We start from the raw sequence: 18,953 nt of genomic DNA, 5'->3' as shown, positions 1-18,953 counted from the left end.
CCCTGAACAGGCCACAGACTCACAAGAAACACCAGCAGTGGAGAGCCTCCACCAGCTGCAGGAAGTTATCTGGGATGAGCACTCAGCCTCACTTTCCAGGGTCATGACCCACACGCGAGGAGGCGCTGGGTAAAAGGCTACTGAGGTCTTGCTGGGCCCTGTCCATTGGCAGCCAGACTCCTCCTCCGGGGAGAAGCAATGTGGTGGACATGGTGGGGAAACACACAGACCCTAGAGCCAGAATCTGGACTCCGCGGCTCTCAGACCACGTCATCTTGGCAAGTTAACATCCCTGTGCTTCAGGGTTCCAATACACCCAGCTCGCGGGGTTACTCTGAGAAATATTTTAATACATAGAGCACTTAGGTCTAACCGGGCAGCGAGAACTATGCATGTGTTCGCGTTTGCTGCCATGATTATTATGACCATTGTTCAACGTGTGTCTGGGAGCCCCGGGGGCTCATGAAGGGAGCCTGTGGGCTGAGTGCTGAGAGCAGCATTCGGGAGCCACAGGATGGTTTGTCTCTAACTCCTGACTCCACTGTGACCTGGCTTTGATCTGCTTAGATCCCCTGCCTGTAAATAGGAAGAAATCCCTGAGAAAAAAATACCAGTGGTTGAGCATTCCTTAAGGGGAAAAGTCCTCACCAAGAGAACAGGCTGGCTCAGGGTGATTTTCAAGGTGAGAAGGAACATGTGCGGACAAATATCCACCAACTGATGATGGCATAAACAAAATGTGGTCTATCATAGGATGAAATATTATCCAGTCGTCAAAAGGAATAAAGTGCTGATACATGCTCCACCGTGGATGAGCCTTGAAAAACATTACGTTAAATGAAAGAAGCCAGTCACCCAGCTGTTAAAGAGTTGTCGCTGGGGGGTGAAACTGTAGGCAATTCCTTCTCTTGAAACTTTTAGGTCTTTTCTAACTTGTCTCTAATTCTCCTATCTGAAAAGCAAAGCCAGTCCTGCACAGAATGTCTGCCTGCTGCAACGAGCAAGTCATAATTGTATAACAATTATTTTTAAGCAAAGTTTAAAAAAAAGGAAACAAACAACATGTAACTCCTTTTCTGTCGTCCAACCTCTCCACAAAGTGGTACAGAGGCTGTTTAGGCTCCACCTCAGTCCAGGCCTTCCCACCTGGCACCGCAGACCCTCTCCAGGCCTCAGTTTCCACATCTGAAGCCAAAGGCTTTGTCTTGTGGGAGACTCTGCTCGCTGAGCCATTTGTCGTGTGGGGCAGCCTGCGGGGCTTGAGCTCCCGCTCCCCACATAAGAACATAGGATATGGTGAGGCCAAAAAGGAACACCCACGGAGCCATAGGTAGGGGAGTCACACCACTATGGTCTCACTGGAGGCTGGATCCACGCGACCCACAACCTGCCGTCCGCTTCTCTGCCTGCCACCCAACCGACTGACCAACCAGCGCAGCCGCGGCAGTTATATCAGTGGCTAATTGGCTAACTGGTTACAGCTGACAGCCGACTACTACCCAAGCCAGCACCTTTCCACGTGAGGCCGAGAGCCTGGAAACTGCTCTCTGGGACTCTGTCCCCACAGTGTTGCTGGGAGGATGGAATGAAACGATGAAGGGGAAGGCCTTCACTGAGGCCCAGCCCATAGCAGGGTGGAGGCCTTTTCCTTTCTTTCCTTCTTCGACCTGCCTCTTCTTGTCCCCCATGACGTAACCCCAACTTTTCCGTCCAACTCAAAATAGACTTTTCGAGGAGACTACGGCAGTGGGTCTCACCTCTAGATGCCCGTTAGGATCACCTGGGGCATTTGCAGAATAACTGGCACTCAGGCCAAAGAATCAAATTTCCATGAGTGGAGCCCGGGCATCAGGATTTTCTCAAAGCTGCCCAGGTGATTCTAAAGTCCATCCAAAGCAGGAAACCGATGATTTAGACTCTCGAAGCGTCCAAACAATGGAATGGTACTCAAAGGAAGTGACCATCCATTTTCATAGACAGTAGTGGAGTGTCGGACCAGAATGAGTTTGTTCCTAATGCAGGAAATGGGCAAGAAAGACAGAGGGGGAATGAGAGCACAGTGAGTATGTTCCATGACCGAGGTGGGAGGTGTTGGACAGGCCACTTACTGCATACCTCTTGCGACGTGAAGATCTCCCCAGGCTGAACAGGACCAAGAAGCGTCTGGACCACACATGATCTGTTCCTGAGGTGCTGCCTTAGAACCTAACGACCTCCTCCCCTCAAGGAGTGACTCCACTGTGAGTGAAAAATAATTCAACAAAATAGCCCTGAACAGGGTCGGAGTTTGGAGTTGGGGAAGGGTGGTTGTGATCTGCTTATTGGTCACTGGCAAGTCACTGATGTCACGGCCACTCTATCTGGGGAGTCCCCAGGTCAGTACCTCTCTGATGACACTGACGATGATGAAGATGAAGGCAGTGATTGATTCTGTCCTCTGGCCCATGGAGAATACAGTTGCTTAAGTCTTCAAACACTTGGTAAATGTTCTTAAAGGAAAAGTGCTCACATTTTATGACAACCCCCCCACCCACCCACCCATCGGCGACAGGGATGCTGGCCCAGGGGCAGGGCCTCACACCCCACGTGTCAGAGATTCCTCTTCTGCTGCAAACCCCCACCCTGGAGCCCAACCAGAGTCAAAGGCAAGCCTTGCCGGGTTGGCAGCCAGCCCCACTTTCCATTCCCTGTGCCCAGGAGTCACGTGGCTCTGAGGCTTCCCCCTCTGTCACCACCACAGCCCACCAAGCTTGGGCTGGGAGCTCTGCCTGGCCCCCTGCTTGGCCAGGAATCCTGGCTACTTCAGAACAAGGAGACAGGAAGCAGTTCTCCCATACTAGAAGGTGGTATGTCTGCCAGGCTCTGAGCTGAGAAGCGGCCCCCTGCATCGAGGCCCTGCAGTCTGAACCCTATGGCTCAGAAACAAGACAGCTGGTGGTGGGGCAGCTCTAGAGAAAAGATGCAGCTAGTCCCTCCCACAACGGAGGGAAGGCCCCTAGCAGGTCACTCATCCCAGCCAGGTCACCCCTCAGATCCATTCCCTACATCAGCCTGGCCCAGGGGGTACTGACTTTGTTTTAAACCATGCCTCCCCCACACGAGATCATGCATGCAAACTGTTTCCCCCTGAGTCTGACACCTGGCAGAGTGATAAATGAGGAATGCGGTGGTGGTAGGGAGAAGGTTCCCTATAGCGGGTGGGTGAGCATGGGAGGATGGAAAAGAGTGGACCTGGCCCCTGAATTCCTGTGCCATGCCCAGCTGACACCACATCCCCTCCAGGCATCTCTGCCTCCTCTGTGCAGCACGGAAGAGCCCACCAACAGCTAAAAAGCACCGACAAATGAGGTCTGGACTGTCCTTAATCCTGCTCCGGGCCCAGGACCATTAGCATGTTTTCCAGATTTCTTAGAGCTCAGATACTTCACCAAACCTGTCTGTGCTAAGCCCTGTCCGTTACCAACAAAGCCCACATCCCAGCCATTCCGGCCATTCACCAGGTCCCCAACTCACTTTTCGTGTTTACACGCATCTCTGCTAAACCTCTATCCTAAACCTCTGTCTGCAACACTATTTGTCTACCCATTCATTCATTCAGCAGATAGTCACTGAGCAGGCTCTGTTCTAGATGCTGGGGACACAGCCCACAATTCTTCCTCACCTAGAGCTAACATTCTACCGGGGGATGAGACAGGAGTCAATTAGTAAAAATAGGGCATACCAAATGGAAATAGCCATGGAGAAAAGTTAAGCAGAAGAGAGCACTGGGTGTTGACATTTTAAACAAGGGAGGCAGGGACGATGTTACTACGAAGTGACATCTGAGCTAAGGCCTGAGGTGGGGGGCGGGGTGCTGGCAGTATCTGGGAAGGGGTATCTCTGCAAGAAGGGCATCAGGAGGAGCTGGAGAGAGGGGCAGAGGAAGTCACAGGAGGACCAAGAGGAGGGACGACGCCCAGTGCCTGCGTGGCTGCTCCCGAGGAGCATTATGGGAGGACTGTGAATAAGAACACTGTGGCTGTGGTTGGGAAAGAGATGGTAGAGGGCAAGGAAGGAAGCAGGGAGACCAGTTAGGAAGGCCAGGACCATCACCCCAGAAAGAGAGGAGGCCTCCCCCAGCATTTGCTTTTCTCGTCAAGCTCTGTTTTCCTTTTGGAATTATTAGCAACAACCAAAAACCCAACATGGCCACATGGGACCTGTTCCATACCTGGCACCGCAGGTGTTCACACAGCCCCCCAGGCCTTTGCCCCTGCTGTGAGCTCTGCCAGGAATGCCCTTCCTGCCCAGCTCAAAGGACACCCCATCATCACTCCCTCTTCTGTGCCCCCAGGGACTCTTGGCAGGTGATCTATCCCCATCCAGAAATGTCTGTCTGTCCCTGTTCTAGACATGAGCTTTAGGAGGACAATTAGTGAGCCACACCACATGACCGACTTCAGAACAAAACCACATTAAATAAGCATCCTTGGGGCCAAGCCTCCGAAACAAACTCCCTTGGGCATATGGTCCTTCATGAGAGATGTGCTTTCCCACAAAATGTGGCCAGGGCTTAGTGGACGGCATGTTTTACCTAGAGCCTCCCCAGGCAGGGACTGTGAATTATGAGGTGACAAAGTATCAAGCACTCAATGCAGCCAGGCCAGCAGACTGCTGGGCTACAAAGCACAGGGCCTCTTTGGGCTGGAGGAACTAATTCGCAGTGTGGGCTCCCGCCAGCCTCAAGGGGCGGAAATGAACCTCTGCTGTGGGCCAGGGGTGGCTTGGGGGTACGGTGTTTTCTGGACAGATCAAAGGTAAAAATGTTTGGTTGGCTTAAAAGCAAAGGCTGACAAAGGCTTCAAGCAGCCCATTGGGAACAGGGTTTGCATTCAGACAACCGCGTCCTGACAAACGCTCCCACCTTCAGAGGTTTCTCTAAAAGGGGCCTGTTCAGTGATGTTACAGAAAGCAGAAGAAAAGGAGCCTGCAGGGTTTTTAATGTCCCATGACAAGTAATGTGTACATAACAGTAGCCCAGTGCCCTGCAATATTTTGAAAACGGATAAAACAGCGGCAATGCTAACTTAGGGCGAAGCAACATCAGAAGGTTCCTTTTGAGCTTCAAATCCCACTAACTGGGCTGTTGACATTTGTTTCTTCTTAGTTGGCTTTCCTGTTTCAGGAAAACAATGACTCTCATAGAAGGAGCCTCGTAAACACCTCTACCTGGGACCCAGGCCCAAGGACTCCTAGGATACCCCCACGGGACAACCACTGGACCAATCGCTTCAGCATTAGTGCTTTGAAGCTGTTGCCAGACCATCACACGCTTTATGACCTGGGTCACTATTCATATTTACTTGGTCCTCTTCCATTGGGATGGTGGGGGGAGCAGTGGACTGGGAGTCAGGCACGGGGACCCCATCGGCCCCAACATTCACCCACTGCATGACCCTGGGGAAGGCTCTTTTCTTCCCTGAGCCTCAGCTCCTCTTCCGGCCACTGCTATGCACACACAGGCCAAAGTCAAGGCAAACCGTGGAAACGACGCCGATCTGAGATTCACCACTGGTGGTTACCATAACACAATGATCCTCTGTGCTGCCGAGGAGCTCCTTGGAGCCGCCAGGGATGAGGTAGCCTGCAAGTATTATTATCATTGTTGTTACTGTGGTTGTTTCTAACGCTTTGAAGGCAGAGCAAGACACACATGCTAAAAACGGAGTGCCGGGACTGCAGATGATTGGGAACATCCCCCTGCATGGTCGGAGGAATGCAAAATTCCCTGAGTCCTCACCAAGGGCCCACCCTGTGCTGGAAGGCAGACGGAAGGAAGTGCAGCCCCTACCATACTCACCAGCCCTCCAGCTAGCCTGAAGATGCCAGGGAAGAAAAATAAAACGTGCTCCCAGACGAGCCCTCCCTAGAATGGGAGGCCTGCTCTGCTCGGGAGGATTGGCAATGAGGTGATATCTGGCTTTTATTCCATATCACAAATAAGTTATTCATGCAGAGCAGACAGTGAAACACAGCCATGGGGAGATTAAAGAGGTGAAACTCGGAAGGATCAGAACACCCTGAGGACTGGAAAAAACACCAGGAAGTCCGCTCAGACAGAGGCCCAGACAGGATGGGCCCTGCTGAGAAGCAAGACAAGCACTGGACTGGGTGACCAGGGGTCTGGCAATGGACCTCCTGTGGGCCCTGCCTCAGTTTCCATATTTACCCTGAGACCAACAATAACAAAAGCTACTACTTACGATGTTATTCTAGGTATTGTGGCAGCATGTTAAGTGCTTGATTTCTGATCAATAAAACTACAAGCTAGGGACACTCACTTTACAGATTCAGAAACTGAGGCTCAGAGAGGTCAAGTCACTTGCCTAGAGTCAGTATGGAAGGACAATTGCAAAGATGGCTGCAACACTCCTGGCCCTGTCCACGCGTCTCTTTGCAGTGAGACTGTGCCACCCCTCCCCTCAACAGGTGGACTCCATTTCCCCACTCTTGGAAAATCCAGTCTGACTTGCGGCTCCCTTTCACTACCATGTTTCCCCGAAAATAAGACCCAGCTGGACAATCAGCTCTAATGCGTCTTTTAGAGCAAAAATTAATATAAGACCGAGTCTTATTTTACTATAATATAATATAAGACCCGGTCTCATATTAATTTTTGCTCCAAAAGACGTATTAGAGATGATTGTCCGGCTGGGTCTTATTTTAGGGGAAACACGGTAATAGAATGCACAGAAGCAACATTATTCAACTTCCAAGGCTTGGCCTTCAGAGGTATTGGAGTTTCTGTCTTTGTCCTCTTGGAATGCTACCCTGAGACTACATGAACGAAGCAGCCTTGCCTACTAGAGAATAAGAGGCCACTTATTCTCTAGGAGCACTGCGGCTGCCCAGCCAGCAGCCAGCAGCCAGCAGCCAGCACCAACACTGGACATGTGAATGAGGCCAGCTTGGACCAGTGAGCCCAGCCCACCCTCTGGCTACACACAGCTACATGAGAGCCCAGGAGGAACCAGCAGAGGAACCAACTAGCCCACCGACAAATGTGAGAAAGACGTTGTTTTAAGTACCTCAGTTTTAGGCTGGTTTGTTACACAGCAGTGGATAACTGATACAGTCACTCAGTTTCCCTACAGCTGCCCATCTCCCAGGAAAACCTGTGCTGCCTGCCTCCCAGGATTTGGCTAGGTTCAAGACACCTCATGCGGACCAACCATTGTCCCAGCCTGCAGCCCCCAGGCCCTCACAACCCCCCAATTAGAAGTGGCCACAGAGGAAACACTCCACAAAGAATGAGAAGGGCTGCACGCCATTTTCCACCTGAAGACCGATAGTCACCCTGCTGGAGTGGATCCTAAGAAGTTCCCTTTCTCTCCAAAGAGACAGTTTGTTGTTTTTATTATACAAACATCAATTCTAAAAAGCAGACCCAGAGTTTCTCAGGGAGCTGGGTTATGTGAATAGCAAACGTGATAAACCAGATTGTACCCTCGGAAAGGGTATAAGCCCTGGAGAAACTCACTGGTGAAGGGAGTGCCAAGGGAAGGAAAGCAAACAGGTTTCACCTCACACGCCGACTCAGGCCGACAGGATGTGGCTGCATGGAGCATAGGCTGGGGACACATACTCCGGGGACAGCGTGCCACAACTGACCTGCAATGTCTACCGGGGATGCAGGAGGGCAAATGGCAGGGCATGTGCCACATTTCTCACTGCTGGCCTAGGGAAAGATGGACAGTCAGCCACATAGAGAATGAGACGTGTGGTCCCTCAGCTAAGTGGAGTGAGAAGATGTAAATGTGAGCTTTATGCCACCTCTGTAACCTCTGTGCCACCGGCACATTCTTGCTCCCAGTTAGCTCACCCAGCATCCACTGAGAGCCTGCCCTGTGGCAGGCCCCGCACTAGGGTCTTAGGGACACAGTGGTGCCTAAGTTCAGACCTGCCCTTCAGTCAGGAACCCGGTGGGAATGTTCTGGCTGAGAATGCAAACTGGGGCAAGGAGCAAGTTGCACCCTGAGAAAAATGAATAGGCCTGGGTGACGTTGGCATCAGATGGGCTCTGCCTGCCCAGCTAAAGCCCCAGAGACATCTCTGGGGGAGTCAAACAGACAAATGGGGTGCTCTTGACTCTTCTTCTTTCCTGCCACCCGTCCCCTCAGACCCAGCAGACTCAACCAATAAATCCACACTGTTTAATGGCAATAGCTGAAGCTGTCGGTCAAGGACTGAGCTTAGCCCTTTGCCTGTGACAAGTCTATGAAGTGACTACTATTACAATCCTCTCTTTATAAACGAGGAAACTGACGCACAGAGAGGTTTGGAAATTGCCCAAGGCCACACAGCATGTAAAAGTCAGAGCTGGGATTTCAACCCAGGCGGTCTGGTTCCAGGGGTCATGCTCTCATCCCCTGCACATACTGGAAATCCATGGCCTGCAGCTAACAACCCTGCTGTGTTAAGGCCACACACACTGTCTTAAAAAATAGAACACTTGGCTTAAACATCCATGTTTCTGATTTCACCTTAAAATACTCAAAAATCTTGCAATGCCAAATCGGCACTCCCTTTTGACAGGGCATGTCCTCTCCAGTTTGCACAATCCCATCTCCCCCTGCTAGTACTTGACCCACGTCTCTTTCCCCTGTTACTCCCCACCCCTGCAGGTACCTGAAAATCATAACCTCCTGTGTACCATGAGCCCAGCCCTGCGCTCAGCACTCAGGGAAATGCAAAAGTGTAAGACACGGTCTCTGATTTGGGGGAACCCGATGGCCAAGATGGGGGTGCATCAAGTGGAGAGAAGGGGAAGGCCCTTGGGAGGTACAACAGCATGAGCAAAGGCAGAGGTCTGCAAAGTGAGGTGTGAACACAGCACCTGCCTGGGGTAGGGGCGGATGTCTGCAGAACAGGAGCCACCATCGAGGCTGGAGACGCAGGTGGAGGAAGGAGGTGAGGCCTCCACGTACCTCCCAGGGTTCTCCACACAGACATGTGAGAGAAGAGGCCCTCAGTTCAAGCTGTATGTGGACAGGCCAGCTGGGTGGTTGGGTGAGGGCACTGCCTAAACTCTAGGCCTCACACTCCACAGCCCCAGGGCAGGGGTGGGCAGTGGGGCAGGGCAGAACTGGGCTTCTCAAGGAGTTTCTAGGACAGCCCGCTCACCATCCAGCCAGCATGAAGCAGCTCCTAGAGCGAGGACAGGTGTTGGCACAGGGATACCAATAAGCCACAGCAAATCTGCTGCACCAGCACTGTACCAGCAAGCAGCAGGAAAGATACTTCCCCAAATGCTAATGTGACCTGCTTACAGACCTCCCGAGGCTCCCTCTGGCCACTGGGGCAAGGCTAAGCTCCATGGTGAGGCAGAGATTTTCCAAACTATCTTTTTACCATTCTCCTTCTTCCGTGGACAGCTGGGATGGCTTGCCATTTCCTGAATCCTGTGAAGACACAGGATTTCCTTCACTGCAGAATGCCTATAACGCCTACCTCTTGGCTTTAAAAACTCCTACTGATGCTTAAAACTCCTGGCCCAAATGCCCCCACCCTCAGGAAGTCTTCCTTCTCAGGAAGCACCTCTCCTTACTATTCGCCTCCAGGCCACCCACTGAGCTCATTATGCTTCCCTGCAGGACACAAGACACTGAAGCTTAGAGTTGTCTGTGTCATTTCCCACTGTCTACTGCACATGTCGGCCTTGTCTTTAAACTGTGGGCTTCTGGAGTACAGAGGGAGCGGGCTGAGTTTAATCCTACGCTCCCAGGACCTGGTCAAAGGCCTGCTCCTGGGCTGGGGCTCACAGATCGTTAATGGAAGGCTCCACTTAGCACCTCTCAGTATCCCCTGTCCTGGAAAGCATCTGGGGTATTACAGACCAGTCGTAAAATTCACACTCCCCTGCACTGCACAAGTGCTATTTGACTCATTCTGCAGAGAAAGCTGCTGCCGCTGAGAAGAAACAGGCCTTGGACAACCTGGGAACCAGAAGTGGCCTCAGACTCATATCAAGAACACTGATATGGTTCTCGACTTTTTCTGTCTGATTTATTTCACTCAGCATAATAATCTCAAGATCCATCCATATTGTCGCAAATGGCACTATTTCATCTTTTCTTATGGCAGAATAGTATTCCATTGTGTATATGTACCACATCTTCTTTATCCAATCATCTATTGAAGGACACTTTGGTTGCTTCCATATCTTAGCCACCGTTCATAAAGCTGCAACAGATGATGTGTTACAGAATTGTACACTTGAAACCTATGTAACTTTAGTAACAATTGTCATCCCAATAACCTTTAATTTAAAAAAGTCACTAAGGGGTGGCCAGTTAGCTCAGTTGGTTAGAGCATGGTGCTGATAACACCAAGGTTGCCAGTTCAATCCCTGCATGGGCCACTGTGAGCTGCGCCCTCCTTAAAATAAATAAATAAATAAATAAATAAATAAATAATATGTTTTTAAAAACACACCAATAATCTATGTACTGTTACAATGCAAGAGACTAACAATATTTATAATATTTTTTACTACTGACAATAACTGTAATTAATGTAAGAAAATAATATTACCATTAATAATCACTGAAATAGTCACCATTTTTAAGGCTCCACAATATACCAGACCTCCTGGTTTTTTTTATATTATCTTATTTAATCCTCTGAACAACCCTATAGATGGTTGCTCTTCTCCACTCCTTAAAGATGAGGAATCTAAGCATAGAGAGATTTAGACACCTATTCAAGGTCACACAGCTTATCTGTATCAGAGCAGAGAGACCCCACACTTTCCACCACCTCAGACTGTCTCCTCGTAAGTACTACTAACAGTTATTGTCACGGGCCTTTCTATGGGTCAGGCACTTTTTAATAACAGTTTTATGGAAATATAATTCCCATATCATACAATTCAGTCATTTAAAGTATTGGATTCAATGGCTTTGAGGTATATGTGTAGAGTTGTGCAACCATTACCACAATCAATTTTAGAAAATTTCATCACCCCATAGAGACACCCCAGACTTTTTACCCATCAACCCCGACCGCCCCCCCACCCCGGCCCCCGGCCATGGTAATCCCATTCTAAAGACAAAAGGACTGAGGCTCAGCGAGCTTCTGTAAGTTGTACATTAGGCAGAGGTAAGAAGCGGGGCTGAGATTCAGTCTTCTCTAGCCCCTCCCCATGCCGCCTGCCAGGGGTCTACTCAGTGTAACTTGTTAAAAATGCACCACTGGCAGAGGGTGGAAAATGGAACCAGATGGTGACAAACCTACACGTGCAGCTGCTTCTATGCCAGGCCCATGACTCACAGAGATGGCACCGCCAAGCCCCCATCACCAGCACAGGGCAGCAAAGCCCAGGACCCAGGCAGGCAGAGAAGCAGCCCTTTAGGAGGCTGGCAGTTTGGGTTCTAGATGGACACAGTGAGCACACAGCCCCAGCAAGACGCAGGAACCCCACTCTACGAACTGCATTCCTGCACCCCACATCCCCTCCAGGACCCACAAAGAACTGGCCCCACCCCAGGCCTCTATGTTCCTTCCAGAAATTTAGAGGCACAATCGCTAGCAGAGGGTCTATTCTGTCCCCAGCCAAGGGTCCTCCCCAGGTCCTCTTGGCCCACAGGCCCTCAGTGGATGGGCGTCATGGAAGCATTGGGAGAACTGCAGGGGTACGCCAGGGAGGCTCTGAAGAGTGCTCCATTGGGTTGCTACTGTTGCCTGGGCACATTCTCATTCTGGAACCCTAGGGTCTGACAGTTATCTCCAAACACAGAAGAAACACTGCAGGTAGGACAGAACCTGCCCACGTCCCTTATTTCCCTCTCCCAAACATCTTCAAGCCTGCCCGAGGCAGTCATTCACTCTGCTGGCCAGGGGCTCAGCATTTTCTTTCTTGTTTATAATGCTTGAGCAGTCTGGAGCCAATGCCACTGCCTCCAGGGAGCCCTCCTGAATGCCCTAAATAAAATAAATGGGTCCTTCTGCAGCTGCCTCACACAGGATTTTAATATGTCGGCTTTTATGTGTGGGTCTCCATTAGTCTAGAAACTTATCCAAAGCAGGGGCCCTGGATTCCTCAGTCCTGACCCCCTCCTCAAGCTGTGACACACGAGGCCCTCCAGAAGAGCATGTGGGAAGCGAGGTAAAATGACCATTGCTCAGTTTTAGGCATGTATTAACCCCCATGCATAGAACCCTTCCAGTGTTTGTCCCAAGTACCCAACAGTGAGCAGGAGAATTGGAAAAGGGTGACGGTCAATACCCCCATTGAGGGTTCCAACTAGGAATGAGGATTGAGCCACCAGTTTAGACATGGAACTTCTCACCAGAGCAGCTAAGATGCCAAAAGGCTGCAAGTCTGGGTCTACACAGAGGGGGCTTTGTTCAGACCGTCTTACAACTGGCAGATTTGCTCAGCCATGAGGGCCAAACTTAGGACTGGTGTCTTTCCTCTCTGCACCTGCAGCCCAGCCCAGGCCTGGCATGGAGCAGGCCCCGGGACCCACCAGGAAGGGAAGAGTCAACTATGGGTTTACAGGGGCCTGGCTTCAAATTTCTCCAGCAAGGCCTGTCCTGTGTCACAAAGTGCCAGTGACAGAGCTGGAAGGGGCTCTGAGCTCATCCATTTCAGCCTCTGCAATACACCGAGGAGGCAAGTGAGGCCCTGAGAATGAACAGCTCGCTCAGGGTCACACAGCCATATCTCCCAACGTCCAGCCCAGATTCTTTTCAGATAGCAGGCTGCCGTGTCCCTGCCCTGGGCCCCCTCTCCTATCCTGCCCTTCCTTCAAAGTCAGACGAGGGCTGCCTGTCCAGTGCCATCTTCTCAGACACCCTCCCCAGCAGCCCCATCTAGCATGATGCTCCCTCACTTGATTTCTCAGCTCTTCCCTCTACCCAAAATGCCTGCCCCATCCTTTGGCCCCAGCAAACTTCTACTCATCCTTCAAGGCCCAATTCAAATATCATCTTCTCTGACACTACAAATAATCATCACTCCTGTTTACTGAGTACCCATCCCCACTGTGTTCTAGAAAACCAACAAGGTAATGTTAAAACTACTTGTGGGGTCCCCTCAATGTCCTAGGGGGCAGGGACCTGACTCTCTGCCAAGCAGGGTAATAACAATATCTGCCCACACACAGCGTACGGCTGAAGGGCTTTGCAAACTATCATAGAAAGTCCTGTGCTACTAGAAACGGTCTGCATTTATCTTCAGATCTATTCCCCAAGGCTCGGTATCCTCGTCTACACAATGGGCAAAGTCAATGAATGCATATGGCAGTGTGCGCGCTGCGACTGTGTGCGTGCTGCGGGAGTGTGTGTGCTGTGACAGTGTGTGTGCTGTGACAGTGTGCGTGCTGCGGGAGTGTGTGTGCTGTGGTGGTGTGCGTGTTGTGACAGTGTGTGCGCTGTGACAGTGTGCGTGCTGCAGGAGTGTGTGTGTTGTGCCTGGGCTGTTGGAAGTGCTTATTCCTGTTGCTGTTATAACTTGCATCGTTTTTGTTTTCTTACATCTCCCTGTGGACCTTGCTTATATATATATATATACACACCAGGCGTGCCAAAGAAATGTGTACAAGTGGACACTTTCATCAACATTGCTCAAGCAGTAGTTCGTCATCCTCAGAAGTGTCTGGACGCTGATGGGAACCACTTTGAGCACCTCTTGTAATTGCAGACGTCAAACATGACTTGTATTCATCTTTTACTATCGGTACATATTATCACAATTTTAATACAGTTCTCCTTTCTTAAAATGTGTATACATTTTTGGGGCACTACATATATATATATATAATATATAATATGTAATATATATTATATACATATATGTGTTTTGGAATGACTTCAGCATTTGAGATGTTGAAGAAGGTGAGTTAAAATCCAGAGGCCACATGAAGATGTAAAGTTACATCTGATCATCAGACATTATGCACTGTAGCCTTTGAGTCCAAAGATGGCTCAGCTGGGTCACTGTGAAGAGCCCCTCATCCTCACGGGACACAGGGCAGTTTTCTGGAATGCGCTGTGAGATAATCTCCGCCCTGGGGAGGCCCCTGTGCTGGGCTGCGGCCCTTGTCAGGGACCTGGACAGGGAGGCCCCTGGGAGTTGGACTTAGGGACTGGCCTCTGGAGACAGTCAAAGGCACAGCAGTGGCCTGGTATAAGCAGGGGCCCAGCCCGAGGCTGGAGTCCATTTCAACCCCTCACCAAGGGCGCAGGGCCCAGTTGAGCCTCAGCTCCACCGTAGAACAGGCCTCCAGAAGCCCATCCGTGGTCCAGCCCCTGAGACCTGATCCAGCTTCTGCAAAGGTCACATAGAATTGATTTCCATCTGCCAGGGAACATCAAATGCAACCCCTCCCTGGACAAAAGGAGAAGACTAAAGCCCAGAGACGGGGAGTGACGCACCCAAGTCACACAGCAGATGAGAACATTTCCTCGGAATCAGTCACAAGAGCTGAGCCATGCCTGGCCCACAGCCCACCGAGCAGCCACCCACCCCCAACAACCAGAGGGCAGCCTGCCGTTGTGACCACTCACCCTGGGGCCACATGATCTTGCTTCATGGGGGGCTGGGTCAGAGTCCTTCACTGCTCTGATCCCTGCATCATCTAACAGTCACCACTTATCAATGGGCTCCTGAGTTAGTTCAGTGACAAGAAGTTGTCAGGGTACAAAGTGGGGGGAAAATTACTTACGAACAGTAACAATCACCCACTGACACCTTTGGTTAGGTCCACGGTGGACATTTGTGGAGGCAGTCGAAGTGGGAGGCGCAGCCCTGCTGCTGCGCGGCTGACAGTCTACCTGGCTGATGCCTCTAAAGGAGTTTACCATGTCATTCGGCCACGCCACCGGTTTGCACCAGCACTTCCTATCTCCCCATCAGCACAGATGCTGCATGCCTGGGTGATTCCAAATGTCACCTTGGATTTTCAACCAAAACTTTGTGGCCACAGCACAGTGTTAGCAGGAGACTGACGGAGGCTCCTGCTGCAGAGAACTGCTGAGCCAGGGTGGGCTGGCAGCCAAGGCTCACCCTGGCATCAGGACAAGGTCTTAGCCTTCTCCAGCTGTCCTTACAATCTAGGTTTCTCAAAGTCTGCTCCACAGAACCCTTGCATTTCAGGGGATTCCAGTGCACGCTCCACTTTGAGAACCAACCACTGCCTAGACCATGCCTCTCAGTGGGGGCCCTGTCACCTCCAATGGGGCAAAAACTGGTTCTTTGGAAGGCAAAATAATTAGTACTTTTTATATATAAAGCACTGATATACATACAGTTTATAAACAGATATTCAGTAGATCTGTGGTATTAAAATTTCACGGGAGGTGGCGATTAGGGGTAAAAATGTCTCCATAGGAGGGATGATAATGAAAAAAAAGATTGAGAAACACTGGCCTAGACAAATGTAGCCATGACGTTCTGCAGGAAGACAGTGAGAAGTGCTCTCAGCCCTGCCAGTGAGGAAAGTCCCTCCCCTTTCCATGCCCCCACCTAACTCACGGCCCTCTTAAAGCTGAAGCGCAGAGGGGCAAGTGGGTCCTCTAACGAAACACATCAGCTCATACCTGACAGAGCAGAGCCCACAGAAGAGCACCCGTCATGTTTCTGGGGCTGTCATGTAGGTTCCCGAGAGCCTGACACACCGAGGATAGAGTTGTGAGGGTACAGAGTGTGGGAAAGAGAGGAGCCAATCATGGCTTTCTGGTTTGCAATATGGTACCTGGGAGAAGAGCAGAGCACCGGGAAAGAGCAGGCTGGCTTCGGGACTAGAGACAGTAGGGGACGTAACCGTAAAAAAATAACAATGGCTAACGCCAACAGCGCCTTGACTATGTGCCAGGCAGGTACCAACCATCACCCGTGCTGCCGGGTGAGGTAGGTCATGAGAGGACAGCTCCATGAGCACAAGGGCTGTGTCTGCCTCAGGTGCTGTGGTAGCCCCCGGAGCCACAACAGTGCTAAGCATACGGGACACACACAGTAAATATGTGCAGAATGAATGTGGTCTCACTTCACACTTACAGGAAAGAACCACAGGAAGGGTAAGTAACTTGTCCAAAGCCTCATGGCTGGTGAGCTGCACAGCCAGGATTCAATCCCAGCAGAACCCGCTTCCTTACCCCTGCCTGTGTCTGGGCTCAGAGATCCCTGCCAGGTAAGTTGTGGTCCTGGTGTGTCCGCAGATGGTGAGGACACGCACAAGCAATCCTAACGTGGTCGCTTCACACCTGACAGAGCAGGGCAGCAGAATGGGGTTCTCTATGGAAAGCAGCACAGCCCCTGACTTGGCCCAGACTCCACAACGTGCCCACAGGAGTCCCAAACATGGGGGAGCCAAGGAGAAAAACAGGCCGGCCTAGCTCAAGTAACCAGGGACTGGGGCAAGGGGCAAAACGCAGCTTGAGGAAGGGCTTGTCCCTTACCAATCCGTCACAGTTGCTGATGGCGACAGCTGCTCCTGGCATGCCTGTGACACCCCCAGTGTAGACACAGTCCTGCTGCAAGGGCTGCCGGAAGACCTCCTTGAAGTCCTCCTGCCACTCTGCAGAGGCTCCTGGCACCACCAGCCGCTGGTTGGGCTGCAGGCGCAAGTGTAGTTCCTCCCCAAACACAGTGATGTTGAAGTAGAGCGAGTAGCGCCCTGCCCAGCCAGGCGGCCGGGTCGCTCCTTCTGGGCGCAGGGGGCTGCGGGCCACCCGGAGGTGACCAGGGTGTGATGGTGGTGCAGGTGGCCGGGCCACTGCCACATTCCCCGCAGAGGCTGCTGCTGGGCCAGACACAACATGGGAGAGGAAGCGTCCCCGAAAGTCTGTACTGCAGGGCACTGTCACACCATAGTCACCGAACTTTCTGGAGAGGCGCAGCTCTGCTAGAGGTAAACAAACAGTTACTTTAGTACAGGCTGTGCGGAGGTGAGAGGGACCCAGAAATCCCATGGGGGCAGAGAAGTATCTGCAACCCCGAGGGTCACCTTGGAGGGACCATTAGCCCAAGTTCATCCATTTCCCATCCATTGCTTCCTGAGCTCCTGGATTTCTGTACTCGGACTGAACAGGGTTCAAGTACTTTGTGGACATAAATTGTTCCCTGGAGTTCTCGGGTCCTTTTAAACTTAGCAGAAAAAAAACAAATGATGCCAAACAGTTCTGTCACTCTAGCAACAAGCTTTCCAACCTTGGGCCCTGCCGAGGAAAGGATTGAAATTCCCCAAAAGCCCCCAGGGTAAAGAGAGGGAAGCCTGGATTCTGCCCACATGTCCCCAATGCAGTGAAGTCACCAGCCCAGCCTGGGGTAGGGCCCTCCTCACCAATCTCCCAGAGCACAGCTGGCAAAACAAACACACCTAGAAACCCAGGGGATCCTGGGCATGTGTCAAGGAGAAAGGAGGAGCTGGAGAGGGAAGGGAGGAACTACAGGTTCTATATTTTCCCAAGTTTAGAAAGAAAGCTTTTTTAAGCAGCACAGTGGCTACTGAGATTTCTACATGTCCCAGCCCCAAGCCAGGTAAATATAGATCTTCAAAAAAAAAAAAGACCCACGGAGTGACCTGCCCACTCTGACTGAATTAAGTGTGAGGTCATGGCCCCATGCTCCAGGCTGCATGCCAGCGGCCCAGTCCTCAAGCCAGACTAGGCAGGAATGACAGCTCCCTGGCTTCCAGGCCTGGTGATTCATAGATATGAGTTTGGGAGGAATTTTCATTTCCACAAGGCTCTATCTCTTGCCTCACCAGGCCCTTTCACAGCCCTGATAAAACCTGGAAAATGATGTGTCCTGAAAATCCCCCTTGTCCAAGGCAGTTATGGGTGGAAGAGTACTCACTCTCCTCTGGTTTACCGGTAACGCAGAGGAACCCCAAGATTTCAGCTAGAGGGATCTGTTTTAGTACATGTACAGAGCTCACAGACAAGCAGCCACCCTAACTAGAAATGAGTGGAGGTCCCTCCCCATGCTCATAGCCAGCAGGAGAGCACCCCACACTGCAAAGTGAGGGTAGAGTATGTCTGGTCTGTGTGTGACAGGCTGTCTGCGCAGAGCGAGGGAAAGGGATGTAAGCGTGTTTCTGTGCTGGAATGTGACTGCCCGGTGTTTGCTGGGGTGTGGGGAAACCACCTGCCGGCCTCGTTCTGTGTGTGTCACAGTCAGACACATGCACACACACACACATACATACGTGCATACAAGTTGGAGACAGAAGACACTGAAAGAGGAAAACACAGGAGAGAGAGATAGAGAGAGAGAGAGAGAAGACACAGACAAAGAGACAGATGAACAGCTCCTACGAAGAGGCTCTGTATCCCCAAATCCTCTCCTGGGACCTCTCTGTCCATCTTGTGCCAGAAAGAGAAAGAAAACAGGGACAGCATCGGGGTGGCACAAGGGGAAGAAAAGAGAGCTCAGCCCCAGTGTTGCACTGCCTCGCCCCCACCCGAACGCCGCCCGGCTGCCAGGGCGCCGTTAGCCCACTCTGACCCGCGGGCACCCGGGACCCCTTGCGTCCCCGACCCGCACGCACCTGGGGTCCGGGGGCTGCCCGCGGCGGCGCAGAGCGCACAGTGCAGGGGCAGCAAGCAGGACAGCAGCGCGCGGAGCGGAGCCATGTGGCCGGGCGGGGATGCGAGCCGGGCGGGCGCCCGAGCCCCGAGCTCCGGGCTGCGGGAGAGGCTGGGGCGCGCCCGGGCTGCCCGAGCGCCGGCCCGTCGGCAGCCGCCGCCTCCTCCCGCCCTCCCGTGCCCGGGCCCCCGCGTGGCGCCGCCGCCTGCACCGCAGGCTCCAGGCACCGGAGGCTGCCGGCGGCGGGAGAGTGGAGAAGCCGACGTGCCCTCGCCCCGCGTGCCAACTGTCGGCGGGTCGGTTCTCCTGAGCGGCGACGCTCCGAGAGGCGCGGGCGGCGGGCGCGGGGCGGTGGGACGGGCCGGGGGTGGGCACACTGGCG

At 52.1% G+C, this 18,953-nt stretch overlaps 1 protein-coding gene across 2 annotated transcripts in view; it reads right to left on the bottom strand.

Annotated features, from left to right (window-relative positions):
• ADAMTS14 (ADAM metallopeptidase with thrombospondin type 1 motif 14) overlaps window positions 1–18,821 on the bottom strand; it is an 80,258-nt gene extending 61,437 nt beyond the window's left edge. For both annotated transcript variants that reach the window (XM_081074214.1, XM_081074215.1), the window contains exons 1-2: window positions 18,534–18,821; window positions 16,441–16,883 (exon numbers count right to left, since the gene is read on the bottom strand). In XM_081074214.1, coding sequence (XP_080930340.1) covers window positions 16,441–16,883; window positions 18,534–18,618 — 528 coding nt within the window. In that variant the 5' untranslated portion in view covers window positions 18,619–18,821. The remainder of the gene's footprint in view (window positions 1–16,440; window positions 16,884–18,533) is intronic.
• Between the last annotated feature and the right edge of the window lie 132 nt (window positions 18,822–18,953).

This window comes from Rhinolophus hipposideros, assembly GCF_964194185.1.
Source record: "Rhinolophus hipposideros genome assembly, chromosome: 15".
NCBI lineage: Eukaryota > Metazoa > Chordata > Mammalia > Chiroptera > Rhinolophidae > Rhinolophus > Rhinolophus hipposideros.
This window is presented reverse-complemented; position numbering and strand designations above follow the sequence as displayed.